The sequence below is a fragment of the Ornithodoros turicata genome, chromosome 2, assembly GCF_037126465.1.
Source record: "Ornithodoros turicata isolate Travis chromosome 2, ASM3712646v1, whole genome shotgun sequence".
NCBI lineage: Eukaryota > Metazoa > Arthropoda > Arachnida > Ixodida > Argasidae > Ornithodoros > Ornithodoros turicata.
Genome location: NC_088202.1, coordinates 5,288,702 through 5,309,422, shown reverse-complemented (window position 1 = coordinate 5,309,422; position 20,721 = coordinate 5,288,702). Strand labels below are relative to the sequence as shown.

The window sequence follows — 20,721 nt, the reverse complement described above, 5'->3', positions numbered from 1 at the left end:
GATGAAGTTCTGTCTTTAGAGTGTAACAAAGGAATTTTTCAAATCAACTTTTACGGTACAAACTTCGCTTTATAGCACGCTCCCTTGCCTAGACAGGCTCCAACTGAATTTTGTCAAAAATTTCAATCCACTATTCACAGAATATCAGCTCAAAATATGACTACAATATTATATCAACAATAATTTGCCTTGAGCAGAATGAAGTAAATCTGACACAAGATTGTTACCAGCACACTCTTAAAAACGAACTTTACCTCATAGCCTGCTAATCCCGAATGACAGCGTTCCCGCCCCTGATTTGTTGAAAACCGGAGGCTTGGCCTTTTTTGTATCAATTATGCAATTGATAAGTGGTACAAAAAAGGCGTACGCCTCCCGTTTCCACCAAGTCACGAGCGAGAACGATATCATTCCGGTTGATATGGCACTGATAGCATATGCTTAATGTAAAGCATATGTGCTATACACTCAACGGCCCACTTCCTCAAAGAAGTCAAAATATGCGGTTTTTCATTTACATTTGGCGGAACGTACCATGTACAGCCGGGCTCGATTCTCTTCTGCCTTGGAAATCACATTGAGTACTTTGTGCTTCAAACTGTTGAACAGCAAACTGTTCGGACGGCATTCATCATCTCACAATCAAGTTGTTGTTCAGCACTCTCTGACGTCGACGAATAAGTTTCCTCAATCTCCTCGGCGACGGGTGGCTGACTGGAGGGACTGCTGAGAACACAATTCTCATCACTTTCAATCAACATGTACACAAAGGTCTTGATCTTGATCCCGTGAACAAGACGCACGACACTCGTGTTGCTCGCGTAGCGTATTCAGGGCGTCAGCCGAAATCGCATGGAGCCTTTTTTTTTCAGCCCGTATAGTGCCTTCATGTACACACACCTTTTACCCTTAACTTTCGGCATCACGGCAACTTCGTGCACATTTAATAAGCCCACCTTCAAACTTGGAACAGCACAACGGAAAGAGCCACTGGAGAAAGCACGCCGGCACAGGCGAGCGGATGATGATGATGATGAATGTGGGCGCTATTGTCGATATCCATGGCGCTTTCCGCCTTGGTCGCGGCGGTGCAGTTAGTCTAGCAGACGACGCTCAGCAGTGGACAGCAGGCAACATTTCTTGCTCTTTGATTCCAGCGAACTTAGCGTGTATTCGGATTTGATACTGTCGCAGTTATATGCACATTAATTTATGGAGGTATTGAATAGATGAAGCTGGAGTAATATTTCTCGCACGACGCCAATCCAAACTGAACATAGCTGCTAATATTGGGCAACAAAAAGTTACATTATGCAATTTCAGGCATGTAGTTAATATTAGCTGTGACCAGAATGCACCACACCTTAAAATTGTGAGCCTCGTTGTCAATGTCACGACACGTCCGAAATATATATCTACAGGACATCCAGGGGACGTCCCTCTTGCAACGTCACCCTTGGATGAATGTAGGAAATTTATGGATATTTTTTGATATCCATGGAATGTCAGCTGGACATCCATCATGGATCTGGACGTTATGACAAAACATGGATGTCCTCGGGACGTTGATGGTTGTCTGGGTTGTTTCAAATGTCTTGCAGAATTGTGAATATCTAATATTTGTTGAAGGATCGCTCACAGGAAACTACACGAAATGGTAAATAGCAGCAACAGAAACTAGATTTAGTACTTACATGTCTACGAAAGCATACAGTCATCATCAACACATACTGTCGTATTCGACAAAGCGTGAATTCATGGGACACATATTCGCAATGTCCGTACAGCGGCGATGAAAAACATTATTGAGGAACTCTGCTTCTCGGTGATCAACTTCGTCTGTGTTACGTATACTTGGGGACTCGCGATGCACCGTCTAGTTTCCCTTGCTTGCGTAAGACGCCAACTAACTGGCGAGATTGGGTTCTCACCAACTGTCGCTTCGTACGAGATTGATCTGTAAGAAATGCAATTTCAAAATGTCAGTGTAAGTCAGTATGTAGACATCGAAATATATAACATACCGTTTGGCACAAAGCGCCGTTGGTAACCTAACGTGGTTGGTAATCTTCCCATCGGCGGTCATAATGTGTGTCTGCGAACAGTGGTAAAAGCCTAAAATGAACAGGAATGCATGTCACTCACAAAAGCATATTTGACACATCGTCTACATACCTCAAAAACAGTTCGAATCCCAAAGACAAAACGCAAATTACTTGAGATCCACGGCAGACGTCCTCACACTTCAACGTTTAAAAACAGACTGATTGAACCGCTGGCGACTGGCCGAAACGCTTCCACTTACGTGCAGTGCAGTAACGCACGGATTGCAAGAAGAATAGCTTCAAGGGGGAACGGGAATACAAGGTTATCACGGCACGTGTTCCTTAGAGGAATAATGCACAAACATGTGAAATCTTGCGAACCATTTTCCAAAGCGGGCGAGGTAGCATGTCCCGTGGCGCGGAAAACATGTAGCAACTTGCTCTGGGAGGTGTTGCACGACGCACTGTCGCAAAGCTGCCTGAGAGGTCCCCCCACACCCCTCAGGGCGACATGAATGATTCTACAACGTCTTCCAGATTTTCTCTAAAAGGTCCTCTCAGACCCCTCTGTGCTGGCTGAAAGGTCCTACCAGACCTTTCAAGATTTCTTGAAAGGTCCTCTCAGACCTCTCAGGAAATTTTGAGAGGTCTCTTAGACACATTTTCGATAGGGCATACATTACATCATGTTTTTGATGCCGTCCATATCCAAACCCATACAAACTTCTTGCATTGCAGTGTGCTTCTGTCATAGGAAATTTATGCCACAACATATTCAGCACTGACTTCAGTTTGTTTGTGTTTCCATGAGTGCATTGCTATTATCTTTGTCGCTACAGTTTAAATTACTTTTGGCCACTGTTCTCGGTGACTGGTATGCTACTTGGCAGTACTTTGACATATATGTGTGCATCTTCTAGCCTAATACATGTGTTAAGTCATTATTTTGTCATTATTTGTACACTGCAAAATTATAGCACCTTGTTTCATCTACATTGGTGTTATGCCGTTTTTGTGTTTGTACATTGTGTTGTGTTTGCAGTCAGTTTTCCATACATGTGATGCAGCTTATGACCTCAAGGCCTGTATCATATCATTCGTGAGTGTATATCCCGACCCTCATACACATTATCTCAACCGTTCATCTCTTTAATCCTTACGTATTTATTTTTATTTTTTTCATTTATTCGCTGAGTATTTACTTCCGGAATGCAATCCCATATTCCGTTTTGCTGACTTCTCCCCTTTCATTTCTTTTTTCTTTCCTCTAATAAATATATCCTTCCGCAGAATTGTTGGCGATTAAGCGCTTTCTTGTTTCTTTATCAACATTGGCTACTTCATTACTTTGAAACATTCAAATCGTTTGGTATACAGGGTGTCCCAGAAAACGTGTCATTGAATTATAATAAGAAAACTACGCCACCTAGATTCATGCTGTCAACAGCATTTGTTCTTATTAGGTTTTTGCCACCTCCTAATGTGAATGTCATGCACTCCAAGTTTAATTATCTAAGTATTTGCGAACTGAACTCGGAAATTTGTTAAGTAATGGTCACTTTTTTACCCCACCAATATGAAGAGCGTGCCGAATTCACTCAAATTCATGATAATTCACAGTGATATTCACGAGCTATCCCATCGGAAAAAATAGCCGAATATCATGCTTTTCGGAGCACCGGACCATAGCGCGCGATGACTTTTTGAGCGCAATCGCTCTCAGTGCGACGACAGGAGGTTCCGAAGCCAGCCCACAGAGTGATAGTAGAAAAAGTAACAGTTCCTAAAATTGGGAGAGGGAAAGCATTATCCCAGCGAAGGTCGGACGTGATAAGCCGTGCCTGTTTTATCTCTTTCTGCGATGTCGGGGAGGGCTGGGATTCCAACCTCCTTTCGTCGGACTGCCAAAGACTGCGCAGAAAAATTCATCGTGCGCTATTCTGTGCGACCTCCGTAGAGCATGATGTTCGGCTATTTTTTCCGATGGGATAGCTCCTGAATATCCCTGTCAATTATCATTAATTTGACTAAATTAGACACGCTCTTCACATTGGTGGGGTAAAAAAGTGACCTTTACTAGGCAAATTTCCGACTTAAGTTCGCAAAAATTTACATAATTATACTTACGTTACACGACATTCACATGAGGAGGTGGCAAAAACCCAGTAAGAACAAATGCCATTGACGGCATGACTCTAGGTGGTGTAGTTTTTTTTATTATAATCCAATGACACGTTTTCTGGGACACCCTGTATAACAGTTATCTATCATGCTTCTTTTCATGTGCCAGTGTATTGTCAGCTCCTAATCATCAGTACAATAAATATTCGGAAACAGCAAATATATATTTTGAACTCGTTCAGCATGACTTAACCATCAAGGAGTCAAATCCGAGATAGTTCTGTGTGTAACCATTTCAGGGTTCTTTGAGTTTGTCCGTAGAGAGCACCTTCTGTGGGTTCCAGGCTGCACATGGCTACAACCTAAAACACTAACCCTTTATGGGTTCTGTTGTGAACTACTAAATGGCTTAATGAAGGACACTTTAAAAGGTTCAAACGTGAACCTTTTAAGGGGTCCTTTAATGGGTTCAAGTTAGCACCCCCAATAGGTGCCCCCTACGGACAAGCCGCAAAAACCCTCAAAGGGTTCAGGTTGACTCCTTTTTTTTCTTAGAGTGTGAATGAACTGTGGATACAAGAAAATCTTTGCTGGCAGCCACATATCAATTATGTTAGAAGTAAAATTACTTCTGGCCTTTACGCCATCAACCAAATAAGACGCAATTTTGCTCGCAACACATTACGCAATGTGTACCATGCCTTCATCCGCTCACATGTTGCTTATGCTTTAGTGGTGTTTGGACCCAGATATCACGGTAACCTGCATTCCCTACTCATGCTTCAGAAGGGGGCACTGCGGTTAATTTTTTTTGTTAGGTCGGCAGTGAGTCTGTGTCATTTGCTCTCCTCCTGTTGCGGTTCTTAATGTTCACTACATTTTTCAGCTACAAAGTGGCCTGTATCATGCACACTTTCTTCTATACACCGCCGCACAGGCTTCAGATTCCACTGCAGACGTACATAACCCCTTATTCGTTAAGGCATTCGGCGACCACCATTCCAGTATCCGACTTCTCGCACTAACTTTGGTTACCACTCTGTTTTGTTTTTTGTTTTTTTCTTTCGGAGGTCAGAGATGAAGCCTCATATCTTTGCACATACCCTCTAACCCCAACCCTACCTCACTTTTAAAAAGCCGTTAAGGCACATTTCCCCACTGGTGCGTAGGTGTCCTCTGTTCCTGTTTAGTACTTCCCTGCTAGATCCTCCAGGTATTTCTCTTTCATCTGTATTTTGACATCCTTTACGAGACTTATGTAGTGTCAAGTGTATATACGTTTGTGTCTTTGGACTGTTCGACAGGGCAGCCATTTCAATCCTGTTTCTTTGTACAAATTTTTATAATATTAAAAAAAAATTGAAAAGGAAAAGTAAAACCGGCAATTCAAGTCTTACTCTACCCCTAGATAGCCGGACGCATGGTTGTAAAATGACATCGCAGTGTCCGTAATCAAGTCACCGTTCGAACACAATAAGACATGTACGTGAAACCTATATGTTAGGTCACTGAATATTAGAATACCTTCTCCACCACCAAGACAACGCTATTCGGGGATACTGGAGGCATAATATCATGTGTCTGGTGGTCTTGGATGAAGCGACGGTGTGTATCGGCATGTGGACTAAATCTAGATTTGTCACGAAGGAGCGCACAGGCCCACAGGTCGATTGTTGAAACAGTACTTTTCCTGCTTCAGGTTGCACGGGCTACTCGATGGGCTCTACTTAACGTCACGATCGCATGTTCACGTCTGTGCGCATAGAGGCTATGCTCAGCGTTGCTGCGCATAGCCAAGCTGCGCTAGGTGCTTCTAAGCAGTACGCTCTCGACCGTAAAATGCGGTCTCTGTGGCAGCTGACATGTCCGTGTCAATAGAGACATTTCTATGCTGTTGACCACGCACGTCCGGAAACCAATCATTGAGTGACACTCAGTTCCGGAGACACCCCCATGTGGACTTGGCCAGCCTTCCGTCGACCGATGATTTTGCGCCGCATGATGTCGTCGATTGCTAACACATCGGACGAAAAAAAGGCTCCGTCGTAAACGCACAATGCGCGCGCTCTTTCGCGCCGCCGGAAATCAATCTTGAACTCACACTTGAGGCGCCATATTGGAACTGAGCGATAGGGTACCGTGGCGCTTGGGACAAAAACAAAAAAAAAAAACACAGAAAGCAACGCAATAAAGGATCTCAATGCACACTCGCTGAACCCATACTGTGTTTTGTGGAATGCGCAGTGACGAGTACTGACTTGATCGGGGCTCAAAACACTTGGGTACCCGATTCCTAAACTGCGTACACTTCACATTGGGATGCTTCATAAGTTACACGACGGCACACGAAGGCCGTTTTGAGGAAGTCCGGGAAGTGAAGCGTTTATCGGTCGCGATTTTCAACATGGCAATGTTCAATACCACATCTTGAATACAGTCATGTCTCAGTTTATGAAAGGTGAACGTTCCTCGAAAATCGTTCATATATCGAGCTGGAATGAGAAAGGACATATGTCTTGTCCCGGAGGGCACCGATCATAAAGCGGCGCAATTGGTAAGTGGAAGACTGACGGTGTAACTTCGTGATGATTCGGCAGGAGTACCTATACGCTAACGCTAATTGCAGCATTTATTTTTGGCAGCAGAGGAGTAATTTTTGAAATTTAAAGGAAGGCGAGCAGAAAAGTAAAAGTCCAGACGAACGAGTGGGACAGAAGACATCACATGTGCAGGGCAGTTCAGGCAGCTCACGTTAGTCAAATACACGAACCATGGCCTGTCTGGAGATCCCAGGGGACTGTAGGCTGTGATGGCTAGTTTCCGGTTCCGGCAAAATTCTATCAGATTCTTTTGCGTCAGGTACGGGTGGCTCTCAATCTGGAAGCAACGCGAAACAAAATCTTTGTCATTCGACGTAAATGAAGTTTCATATGATGTACAGATCCCGACAAAAGTTTACGGAACACTACAGTGATGTATTCTTGATCGGAGTGACACCCTAGCAGTGAACGGGAGTGGACACACCTAGTGAGAGATGCATGGAGTACACTGTTAACTGTTTGTAAGTCTATCTGCTCCTGTTTGCAGCAACAGTATCGCTGCGATAACCATATACACCACTCCGGTGTTCCGTAAACATTTGTCGGGACCTGTATCTGTGTGTTATTCCTAAAGTACGGGAACATGAACCTGTTTAACGCAGAATGTACTCTCACTGCCCTGAAAGGGCGGAACTCTAAAGCGGAAGCTCAGAAGTTTTCTAGTGCGGGTTTCCAGACTTCCCGAACGTTTCCCCCATTTCTCCCGCTAAAAATCTAAAAAAAAAAAAAAACAAGTGCGTAGCGGGCGATGACCTGGGATCCTTTGATTTCTAATCCCAGTGCCTTACCGCGGGGCTACAGATCCAGTGCATGTCGCACTTCTATATCTGAAAGTGTGCTCCGGGGGATACACATTTCAATACCCAACCATTGGAGCAATAACAGACTGTAATGTGAACGTAATGACATGTGTAACATCTGTCATAGTGATTGTGTGCAGAAATTGAACGATGACGGAAAAGCGAAACTTGAGGTTGCAGTCTACGTGCTAGTTACAAGTATTACGGTCGGTACGGCAACAGATCGGTGGCATAAAAAAATAAATAAAAGAACAATAATATCATGTGTACTTCCTCCTTATTCCAACATAGCCCCCTCACATAGCTCTTGAAAAGACACAGTGCGTGTCTTATGAAGGGCCTCACTTGGTTCATTACAGGTTTGACCGTGGCTGAATTCAAAATCCTCGTCACTTGCTCCGAGTTGAAGTTAGACAAGCCAATGGAGCGCACCCAGCCGTTCCTGTGGCAAACCTCCATTCCCTGTGGGCAAACAGTCTGTGAATGTGCTGTAAATATCGACTTAAGCTACATTTCTTCAATCTCGAACGGACACAAAATTATGGTCGTCACAAGAATTATCAACTGATAAATAATTTATTTATTTATAATTTAGTTAAGAAATTTATTTATAAGAAATAAAAATTATACCGGCATAAGATGGAGAAAAAGGGAAGCACTATTAACAGTGTTTGCCTTTCTCTCCATCTTATGTTGGTTTGTAAAAAAAAAGATATGTCTAATGTATAATCCCAAATGTGTATTCCGTAATGTCTAAGGAAAAGGAAAATTGCAAATTTGCACTTTTTCTTTCGTCCAGTTTGCGCTAACTTTGGTGGACTCTTGCACTAATTGACGAGCAGAGTTCAAACTCACGAGCAGCGGGTAAAATACTTCTCATCCACTGCGACCTTCAAAACAATGTACAAGTGGAGCTCACGGAGTGCATACACCAGTTCAGACAGCAGGCGACGTGCTCGAAGAGTTCCCGATGGAATGTAGCAAAATAATCGTTGCTGAGCCGTTCCAGCTGAAACCACTCATGGTAGTAGGTCGACCTGCGTAGGTTTTCTGTAAAAAAATTACGCGTTCCCTTGGGAGCGGAGGGTATATAGCCAAGGAAAGGAAGGTAGCTATTTAACACCAGCCTTTGACAGCGCAGAAGCTTCATCTGTATATGGCGCAATGACGCCCACGCAACGGACAGCACTTTCTCATGTGTGAGATAAGTTCGCAGCGCCCCCAGTGTACAGGATAATAATTTGGAGGGGGGAGATGTTTGTACCTGTATACTGCGTACATACGCCTAAGGGAATGCTACTTTTTGTTTTCCGGAAAACCCTAAAAGGGTCGAGCTACACTTCTGTCTGGCTTCGTCTGGAACATGGCTCTGCTGCAGGACACGGGCGCGCGTCAGGAGATCACGTTTCTTTCTTCCCTACTTGGCTATTCAACTATTTCAATTCTTCCCTCTGTTGAACAAGACGAAGAGGGCTCAAGCACTTGTGAAGCATTGCAGGAGTTGAAGACCCCATTGGGCAACTCGTACTTGAACAGCAGGGAGCTTAAGATACCGTGGTCACGGGAAAACGATAATTTTGATTTTGGGCACGGTCAAAGGGCGGTTTCGATACTTCTCGGGGAAAAATACGGGTTTATCACTCGTAAATAGCCCGTAAATAATGAGTAGTCGCAAACCTCTTATGTATTGCTGAAAAGCGTGATTTTTTTCCCGTCGTGAGCCCCGGTTATTCCAGGTACCCTAGGAATCGGATCAGGTGGTCGTAATGTACTAACACTAGAAGAAAAAGGTCTTAACGCAGTATGAACATTCATATATATGGCGGCCTTCAGAAAAGCACAAGGACCTTTATTAGGGAATGCCGAAGCACACTGACAACGGCTTCAAAAGCACCTTCGGTATTCAAGTCAGCAAAACAGAAAGATGCCGGCCAAGGTATGGAGAAAGGTCGGTTACACACATTGAAGCAAACGGAACCGTATGTTCTATGCTCATAGCGATGGTCGCTTGCTGCCTTTGGAGCAGTCACGTATAGCGACAGTGCAGAAGCATCCGGCTTAAGCAGACGGACGCTGCTCAACGTCGCGCCGTACGTTGTGCGCCATCCTCGTTATGCCGAAAACTGTCGAAGTTACAGCTACGTAGCGAGTACTGGAATTCGGTACGGGCAAGTTCCACGAAGGGTACAATGTGTTAATTTGCACCGTGTGCAATTGAGCTGTCGACTACGATCGTCAGAACGGAGTAGTGGAGCATTTGAACAGCGCAATGCAAAGATGACACCGAAAGTCATTTGAAAGCAGCGGTCAAGCAGGACCTCTTCTAAGGTTGGGCAACTATGGTTAACAGTAATGGCGCAACAGCAAGTCGTCGCTAAAGCATATTGTGAGAATGTGACCTGTGACATCGTACTCACATCCATTAAAGAGGATTGTCAGATGAGCTATTTGCAAGTTACCTTCCGGAGCTGTTTGAAGCAGAACGAAACAGACTCTTCAGCGAAGTCAAACAAGCTTTCATCGTCTTCATAGTGGACGAAACTACAGATGTCCACAATAGGCCCGTTCGCAATATACTCCTCTATGTCCTAAAAACAGTGCCTCCTCCGGATGGAAAGTCGTCGGCGACTTGTAAACTTGTACAGACAGTCTACATAGCTATGGTAGACTACTCAGCAGTGACCCAACGCGTTACCGCCTGTCTGAGCGCGTTCAATGAATTCGATCGCTTCTAGCGTTTCTTTCAGACAGTGCAAGCAAAGTGAACAAGGCTTGGAGTGATACTCGCAGTAAGTTATGGACAAAATATATACATGTATAGTGCCATGCACGCATGGTTGCTTCAGCTCGCAATTATCGGCGGGCCAAATTTTGTAAATCGTCTCGTATTCTTAAAGAAAGCGAAAGCTGTTCTCTCGAAAGCACAAAGATCGAGTTTTGAGGTTCCTCAATGATCGATAATGAAAGTCCACGTCGACACTTTCCGAACCGTTAGTGACAAAACGGAACACGTGATTCAAAACGGTCATGTACCATACAGAGCACTTCGTATGGTACAGGGAGTTGGTAAAAATAGACTGAGGTGGGGAAGGTGATACATCGCACCTGCAAGAGCTCAGCGTGTTATTAGAAGACGACATTCCTAATCTCAAAAACCCCAAAGAGAACTATGCAGGCCTCGTGATGGTTCAAGATAAAATGATAAATTAATGGGAGTCTTCTATGCCTGTCATCCTCGAAGACTCACAGCTTTGGAGCAGCAGCAGCTAAGGCTTGGGTGCTGAAGCTCCATGAATAATTCATTAATGAGTCAGGTATTTCAATATACTATCTAAAGCAGACCCAGTGTTATAAATATAGTGGCATACACCAAACGTATATGTCATGAACTGACGCACATCAAGAGCGTGCTACGCTCCGCAAGCCGTAAACTGTGTACATCAGAAGGAACTACCGACAAGTCCACGCTAACATTAAAAGATGCTCTATGCACTACACTGTTGCGGCCTTCATTAGAATACGATACACGCGTATAGAATTCACATCGGACCATCCTCATTAGAGCTTCAGTCTCCTTCCAGAACCATGTAATCCGCTTCATTACTTCAAACTACTTGCGTTTCTCTAGCATGAGCACATTCATTGAAAGTTTCCCTACCCTTGCAAGAACTCTCACATCGTCATAAGATATCACGCCCACGCCTCCTCTATGAAATACATCACACTAATCCCCAGCTTACATTCTTACACCTACTACCGCTAAACTGCACATATTTACGCATTGACCATCGGTATACAATAGAAACTCCAATATGAGAAATAGTAACTCACCGCGACTCATTTCTACCTTCCACCATCAGAGACTGGAATTAAAGCTCCGCAGGGGCTCTAATTCCAACTTTTTCCCGACCCCACCCGGCCCGGCCGCATCGAAAAATGGCCCAACCCGGCCCGGGCCTTCCTGTTTTTATGCAGCCCCGTTCGGTGGCCCAGTCAGTAGAGCCCGGCCCGGCCAGGTGACTCAGCGAACAGAGCCCGGCCTCCCGTTTTCAGCCGCGACTTACACGTTTCTGGCGCTTCTCGAACAAATTTATAAGTAAATTCATAAGAGAAGACAAGGCCACAAATGTACGAGAACTGGCGTTTTAACACCGCTACAGCACGGAGACCAAATCAAATCTCGAACGCATTCGGACAAGCGCGTTATCGTTACACTACAAGTTTTCGTGGATGTGGAGGATGTTGTCGACGGGTTTAGGAGAACTCGTCACAAGCCCGGTCGTCATAGGCCAACTGGTCATAGGTGAACTCGTCAAGGAGGCCAACTCGTCACAGGGCATCTCGTACGAGGAACTGCCGTCACGCCGGAATAATCGTCACAGTGAACGTGCCACTTGCTCACCGCACTGTACTCCCCAACGTGTGAAATACGTGAAAGGCTCTCCTGACCTAACCTTTGTCAGTCTCCACGGGTGCATATTCCACATGAACGGACCCACTCCCCAACGTGTGAAATAGTAAAAGGCTCTCCTGACCTAACCTTGGTCAGTCTCTCAACTTTTGTCCGCGCCCCAGCAACGAAGCCCCACGCTGAGTTTTCGTCACTTCCATGCTCTTCGTGCCCTTAGCAAAGATGTGAAATTTGTACGGTCAGCGGCCTTCGGAATCCGGGTTCGCGGAAGTGCGGGCCGGGCACTGGACTAATCCCTTTGGTAAAGCACGGTGAAACGCATTCCCTTTGGAACGGGGTCAACCTTGCAACCAGTGTTCCGGTGACGAACTGCCCGCCATGACAAGTGTTCCGGTGACAAAAGGACCTCGTACCAGGGGGCCGGTGTGACCAATTATCCTGTGACGAGTCTTCCGGTGACGAGTGGAATTGTGACGAGTGGACCGGTTCCCGTTGTCGCCCAACTCCTTCTCCTAATCCCTACCCTTCTCACCAAGCTTTGTGAACGTGATTGTGAAATATGTGAGGAATCAGGAGCAATGTGAAGTGGCTTTGAGAAGGTTCTAGAGGTTCGAATCATACGCAAAGTTCACTGTTCTTTGCTTGTTTTTGCAAATATGTGTACAGCAAAGACTCAAGCGCGTGATGATATGAAGCAATAGTCCACCGTTGTGTGGGATTAGCTGCGTGACCGGGCCAAAGCCAGACTCTCGGAAACATGTTTGTCGGCCTGGCCCTGAGCACACAGCCAGTAAGGAGCCCGGCCCGGCCCGCGTGCCGGGTTGGTGGCTCGTGCCCGTGCCGGGCTCTAGTTGGAGTTACCTACCAGCCATCATCATACATGGTCAAGATGCTACTCGCTACAGAGGAATTGTTACTAATTATACTTGGATTGTTGTACATAGGTACTTAGGGACGTTTTTTTTTTATTGCACTCTTGCCAATTACTAAAATGCTGCTGAAGTTCCTGAAGTCAACTTTACCTTACTTTTGAGATTCCCAACCACTCTGTAATGGCCCTCTTGCGGACCTTGAGTGCGCTTCAAATAAATAAATAAAAATATAAATGCCCGAAGCAGCCAAGCATTGAGTTCGTGAAAGCTTTTCGGGCTCTCGATCCAGGCCAGGTACAGATAACAAGTAACGACTTAGATACTTTGACATGTACACTATGCGTCCCCGAAGAATGTTCGCAGGAATTGGTGCTCTACATACAGGTAGCTGAAGGCCCCAGCATCGAGATACTGCGCCAAAAAGTATTTTTGAATGCACTCGCTCAACCCAGTCCCACACTCTCCTAGACTCTGATATACCGTTGCTGCAATCCAGGTCGCATCTGCTGATACGGAGTGGAGCCTCAGGCCCCAGGACAGTGTCGCCGGGATGCCCCAGATCTATTTTAATGCAAGTATGTAGATTATCCGTTTGGTGAACACCTTGATACAGTGTACTTCCTAAATTTTTGTGCTGTATGTGGTAGCAAGTTCGCGGAATGTACGGAAATACACGAACAGAAAGCCTAGACAGGAAACCAAACAGAACGAGAACGCCTATTTAACATCTATGACGGTTCTGTGATGTCCGTAGAATGGAGACCTGGCCGGGGTTATTACGTGGACTTTGGAAGCACCGTACGTTACATGACATAACGTTCGTGTTTGGCCGCGTCAACGACGTATATTATATCGTAGTGTATATCGTTTCAAAAATTTGGTGCAGCCTTTCCTTTTCCTTTCCTTTTTTCTTTGCGGAACACCAGAATTTCCCGCTTTCTTGTTTATCAGTCTGTCTAGCAGTGTAATGTATACGCGTTCGTCTTGTTTCTTATTCATGAGTGTGTCCAGCTGTATATATGTGCACGTTTATCTTGCTTCTTGTTTATCTTGTTCTTGTTGTTCTTTTGTAACTCCCTCCCTCATGTAATGCCCCATTAGGGTGATTTGAGGTATTTACATAAGTAAAAATAAATAAATAAATAACGCACGCGTGGTTACTTTCTGAAATATTACCCCAACAACACAGAAACGTCCTGCGATTGTCCCCAGGATGTCAACCCCGGACGACGATGACATCCTCAAGAAGTTATCAACTGGTCCTCCTAGTGTTACCTCCGTGTTAGAGTGGGACTTCCGGTCATATCACCTGCACATCCTCAGGGTGTCAACCTGGAACACTCGCAGGACCTTGTGAGGACGACTTCACCTGCACCCACCTGTACCTCATTTTTCTGCGGATAATTTATACGAAACCAGACGCAGTGCTGATAACTTCTGTTTTTCCATACATCTTGATTAACTACCGCAATACAATCTCGCTGTTTGTTTCTAGTACAATTCATAACGGACAACGAGCGCAGTGGTTTAAAGAGAAAGCAGAGAGAAATATAAAAGACGCAAAAAAATTCTCGTCAGGGGCACGAAGTCCACTCCGAAAGGTACTAGAATTCTCTTCCGAAGCCAAAACAGACACTGTTTATTGCTCATAACGCGATCCTCCGTACATTCGAGAGTCCTGCTCGCCTGTGGCACAAAACGAAGGGTGAGCTATCCATGTTTCTTTCGAGCTTTGAAAGTCAAAAGCAGTGCGAAAGAATCGCGCGTTTCTCTCCATTCCACGAGTAATGCGCTCCATTTATCATAGACAGTCATCCTTTTTAGATGCAGAGAATTTTACCCTGAACCACCCTTTGTTTCAGAAAAATGTCAATCAGGTCCCAGGATCGGCCCAAGAAGAAAACAAATGTGTTTAGAAAGTCTGAACAGGTAAACTAAACGAAGTAATATTTCTCGTCCCGCTACCTACCCACAGGTGCGGGCTGAATGACTCTTCACGGACAGTCCGAGAGTGTTATCCTCAGGACGTCCTGAGGATAACCCCGAAGGACGAGGACACGATGACACTGTGGGGACGTCCTGATGACCGCGTTTATTATTTGGGTACCAGTCAAGTTCTGCAAATTGGCTACGTAATATGCAACGTTACAATGATGGAAATGTTACGGACAGCACAGCGTGATCATGGCAATCGTTTAATGAGAATGCGCGTGGCATGAGTCGTCGTTGTCGTCATAGTACCGATTGTCCCGAGCGCATGTAACAAAACTGATAACAAACGAAGTAGCGCAACTCTACAAAGAGCAGAAACTGCAAAGTTTTACGGAAGCCATGACAATACAGTTGCCAAATTTAGCATCTAACTTACAGCATCTCAATGGAGCAATGAACTGACATCTTAGATGGCGCGAAACTCTGTTTCACTCGTCAGCCTGTCCATCGGGAGATGCCGTGCAAAATATTTTCGCCCTGCGACGTATTGTTACTGCGCAATTGAATTCACAGAACACACCGCAGCGGCGCCACAATCCCTTCGTCTGACGTCGCTTTGTCCCTGTGGCTTCCTTCTTCTCAGCTTACGTGCTTCTTATAGATGACCTGGCCCCTACGTAATCGATTACGTAACGCGGCCGCGCAAGACATGCTGGTGGTCATATATCAGCCGACGCGCTCTTTCCGCTTCTTTCCCACCACAGGAAAATAGAACCTCGAACCTGTCTCCTCGTGACATCACAGAGGGTAAACAGGGGGTCCTCTATACCAACACCACCTAGATACAGAAGGCCTGCTTATTGCCTCCTTTCCTCCTTCGCTACGTGGACATACAGGGTATCCCAGCTAAGTGCAAACATATTTAAAAAAAAAAATATGTATATATAACACTTTTTCCGAGATGAATTCAATTGCAATGTAGCATATGCTAAAGGGCACTCCTTAGGAGCGAATTAGCAAAGTCCAAATGCAACGTCTTAATTAACTTTCATTAATTATATTTTTAATTATAAAAGCTACAAAGTTGTCCCAACATGAGCATCTGTTCCTTTCGGTCACCTGATATTGTAGCCGTTTTCAGCACAAAAATCCGTTTCATAGATCGCCCGCAAAAAAATCGTAAAGGAAAACCATTTTTCTTTGTACATTGGGCTTCTTAGAAGACGCGACTTTTCTTCACCCCCAATGTGAGAGGCACAAAGAGCACGCTATTGCCTCTCGCGTCCTGGAAAAAAATTAAAAGGCGACAGAAAATGCAACCGAAGATAAGGCCAGTTCCGATAGAGTCACCCGATACATTTGTTTTTGTTTTGTTTCCGCAAGTTAAAGCTCATCTTCGACGCATGAGGCGGCACTGTGCTCCTTCACCCTCTCACGTTGAGGATGAAGGAAATACGCGTCTCCGAAGATGCGCAATGAACAAAATAAAGAGAAAATGGCGTTCCTTCACGAATTTTTTGCGGGTGATCTATCGAACGTATTTTTGTTCTGAAAACGGCTACGATATCAGGTGACTGAAAGGAACAGATGTTCTCATTGGGACAACTTCGTAGCTTTTATAATTAAAAAGTTAATTAATGAAAGTTAATTAAGACATTGCCTTTGGACTTTGCTAATGCCCTCCTAAGGAGTGCCCTTCAGCATATGCTATATTGAAATTGATTTCATCTTGGAAACAGTGTCAGACATATATTTTTTGAATATGTTCGCAGTTAGCTGGGACACCCTGTATATAGTCAGAATTCGTCTGCTACTGCAAGAACCCGCAAATGATTGCAGCTTACTTGGAACCTGCAGACCTGAATCTTTAGACAAAAAGTGCAACACGCTTTCCAGAAAATTAGTTTTGAAAAAGATTGGGGCTGTTTTGCGCTTTATTTCCAAGTTTTCCCATTTAGTAGGCGGGGACGTTCGACCACCACTCGTAGACGACGGTGGCTCGTCTTCATGGCCACGATCGATGAAAGCACGTTCGTGATTGGCTGCCGCCTTTGAAAACACGATCCTGATTGGCTGACTATTCGTTATATATAGTTATACGTCACGTCGACGCGTGCGCAACCTTTCACTATCCAGGTGGTGTTGTCTATACCCGCTTGACATGCGCCAGCCCACGTCACATGGGGAATACGTTGCGTCAAGACAGTACTCTCCTCCTCTCAATCGTTCTCCTACACCCTTTTCGCAAGAGTAGAGTATTTTTTTTAAAGCTGTGCGGAACAGAGGTCTGGCGCGCGCACTGCAGGCCACATGCAATCGTCGTTCTTTCTGTGTGTTCCAAAACACGTCGCAACAACAACACAAACAACAAAAATAACTATTGCTGGTCACCTTCATGCATGGTCACCTTCATGGTCAACATGCAGAAGTGTGTTGTATATTTCGTTTTTGTTCAATGTGCGTCAGGCAACAGGGTACAGAGGATAGATTAATAAGAGTAAGCTTTATACCTGCCACGTCTCCAAAATGTCAACGTCCGAGTACAGCATACGACCCCTGTCATCCTTGGGGAATAACTCTCCTCCCTCCTAGAAACAAAGCGAGGAATACCGTATCATAGACTCCTCAATTTCAAACTTATAGTAGTACACAGCTCAAGTGTGCGCAAAGATAGGTGTGCGCACGTGTTGCCATTGTTGTCGTGAACATGAGCAACCTACGATCTGCATAGTGACAGCCTGATAAGATGACGCTAATAAATCTCCCCGCCACAGTCCGCTTCATTGTTCAGTATTCTTTCCAAACGCGCATGTCCTTAAGCATTGCGAATGGTATGGGCTGCAGAGGACACACTACTTACGACTCAGGGAATGATAGGGACGTCGCACTTTCTCCCCTGCAACAGCGATTCCGTGCTGATCTGCACATCATGGTGGAACATCACCGCTTCAGCCACACGAAGGAAAGATGAACCGAAACATGGGTTATATATATTTCGGTATCTTGCAGGCCAATCACTCGAATTTAACTTCAAAATCAATCACATGACTTTGAGTTGAAGACGGTTCAACACCGCGTACAGAGAAAAGAAAGGATAAAAAAATTAAAAAATTGAGATTCCGAAGTGCTGGCACTTGAACACGACGATGACAATGTGACGATGACAAATCACGATGTGCAATGACGAACTTTGATGTTGAATTCCAATGATGGCCTTTGAAGTTGATGGGCCGTGATATCGACGTGGAATGATGGACCATCATGTTGATTGGTTGTGATGATGATGTGATGTAATGGGCTGTGCGATTATGTGATTTTGAATGAATTTCTGAAGAAAACTGCCGTAGTATAGGTTACACTGTAATGGCCTGTCGTACTGTTCACACGATTGCACTGAGCTCCACGCAGTGGCGTCACTAGGTGAGTGCGGCGGTCTGCACCGGGTGATGCGACAGAAGGGGCCGCCTCCTCCTCTCTTTTTCTGTAGCGAGGTGACGCTAAAAACAACATAAGAAGCCCTCGGCGAGCATGTGTGTTTTTTCTGCGTACGATATGATACTGTTATTTATCGTGCATCGCCTCGGATGGAGAGGGACACATTATTGCGAGGTGGGGAAGGGGGGGGGGGGGGACGCAGCTCCCGCACCCGGTGACGCATACCTAGGGTTCCGGGTTTTCGGAGTTTATTTCTGGGCGTTACCGGATAATGTTTTTCGGAGTTTATTGTTTTTTTTCAAAAAGCGGAGTTTATCGGAGTGTATGGTTTACAGCTCAGTTAATATCCGAAATTCTGAGAAAATTTGATGACGCACGCACAGTTGAGCAGCGAAAACGTACTCACATTTATTGCTTCAACACTAAAGAGACACAAGCTTAACAATACATTTCGTGTGACGTACACTGAGGTGTTCCGCAATTCCAAATGCACCCTTTCCGTGTGCAGTGCTCACTGTTATGAGACAGTACTTACATATGACAACCTCTGCATTGCGATAGCGGGACGATGTGAACTCCTCGAAATCAAGGTACTCCTTGACGTAGTCGCAGGGCAGCTTTCGCTTGCGTCCCATCTTGTCGTCAGCACTGCAACTAGTTGCCTTTTCAAAGAGACCACTCCGTATGACCTCGGTTCGATGCTTATTTTAGTGCTTAGGTCACGTGTCGAACAAAGGAATCGTACAACAGACTGGGCGAAAACCCGGGCGGTGAATCCTCAGGTGGTCGAGATGACCGCCGAAGAAAACGATAGGTCATGTTGCCGTGGGGCCGGTATCCGTGGTCAGAAGTAACCCAGGACACAAAAGGAGGCCAATAACAATAGCCCGGTTATCAGGGAAAAATTTGCCAAGCGGGGTTTTTCGGATTAATCCGAATTGCTAAAAATTTTACCGGAGTACGTTTTTCGGATTTTTTCAGATAAATCCGAAAACCCAGAACCTTACGCATACCCTAGTGACGCCACTGGCTCCACGTTACCATTTTTTCTCTGTTTTGTACTGCCATATATCAAGCATGTTGACCGCATGACAGCATGTTGGACGCTATTTTCTGAAATATTCAGCTCATGGCGTTCTCTCTCGATGTAGGGAGCCTGCATGCGCGTTCCCCTTCTCCGTCGTCGTTGACAGTGTGGGGACAGCGGCGGACGCCCCACTATTTTCGGTCGTAACCAGCGCTGGTAGCAGCGTGTTGCGATCGTTACGATAGTCCACCTATGAATTTCCATCAGCCTTCCCCTTTTTTTCTGCGCGAGGTATCTTCACGAAAAAGCACCTCAGTGGTCTTGTTTCTATTCATCTCGTTATTAAACATTTCTGGGACAAGGCAATCAACTTGACGTACATAACCAACAAGCATGTGCGATTATCGATTAGACGTAAAGGGTAGGTGTGCTTCGCGTGATCCTTCAGAGTCATATTCATGTAATGTAGTAGTATGTGCGGCATCTTTTATTTTCTTTTATGCTCGTGTGAGCTGTGCCCCCATTTACAATTTAGTGCCGTCTGGCTGCAATTTATGTGCCAGCCTGCCGCTTCGTGCACCAAAAGCTCGCTGTACTAAGGTTACTCCGCAGCCAACCCATGTCGTGCACCTTTCCCCCCTTCTTTTCCTTTGTTCTAATAAATATATCCCCACCCATGTCGCGCTCGTGTGACCGTGTGCGTCATTTTTCAATTTATATTTTCCTTTTCCTTTCTTTCGGCACTTTTTCTTTTGGAATAGCGAGCCGGCCTCTGTCAACTGACATTTCCTTTTTTCGTTAATAAATCTTCATACACCCCGCCATATGTCAAACCTCTTAGTTCGGACCCTTCAGGTACCGACACCTTTTGTTGCGGGATATGGTTGCTCATAAGGAAATATGGCCATTTCCTTCTGTACGGAAGCTGTGACAGCATACGGTGCTGTTCTACGGAAAAAAGCTTGAAAGATATTGAGGATCCAAAGTCATTCTAGAAGAAAAAAACATACTTTTGCTTTCGTGTACCTGTCAACCTTCCTTTCCTTTGTGTTTCAAGCATGAATTCCTGTCACTGTATGTGCGTATTCACACCACCGTTTTCAATTGTTGTTGCGCCCTATTCTGTAACAATTGGCCGCAGGGTTATGGGGCTTGTCAGATCGGCAGCATTGTACCAAGTCCGAGCCCTAAACCAATTGTTCATAACAGTTGGAGAGAGAGAAATATGAGTGAGATACAGACAAAGTGAGGAGTACAAGATTCTACGTGCGCTCGCACAGCCTGATATAGACAACAGATGGGGGCAAGCGCTAAGAGAGATGTCGCAGAGGAGAAGAAAGAGAATGCCGAATACATCCAATGGCCCGGTTCTGGGCCTGGGTGTAGTGGTCAGCCAGAGTACCAGCGCCGTCCCTGCCCTAGGTCCCAAGTTGAGCCCAAGGGAAAAAAAAAACACATGAAGACATTGTGGCATACTC

The 20,721-nt window shown here is 45.2% G+C and overlaps 1 protein-coding gene across 2 annotated transcripts in view; it reads right to left on the bottom strand.

Annotated features, from left to right (window-relative positions):
• LOC135385158 (aldo-keto reductase family 1 member B1-like) overlaps positions 1–20,721 on the bottom strand; it is a 63,945-nt gene that overhangs the window by 6,758 nt on the left and 36,466 nt on the right. Inside the window, exons 5-7 of one of the 2 annotated variants that reach the window (XM_064614336.1) lie at positions 17,292–17,369; positions 7,912–8,028; positions 6,937–7,043 (exon numbers count right to left, since the gene is read on the bottom strand). In XM_064614336.1, coding sequence (XP_064470406.1) covers positions 6,937–7,043; positions 7,912–8,028; positions 17,292–17,369 — 302 coding nt within the window. The remainder of the gene's footprint in view (positions 1–6,936; positions 7,044–7,911; positions 8,029–17,291; positions 17,370–20,721) is intronic. The other variant, XM_064614337.1, reaches the window with a different exon arrangement.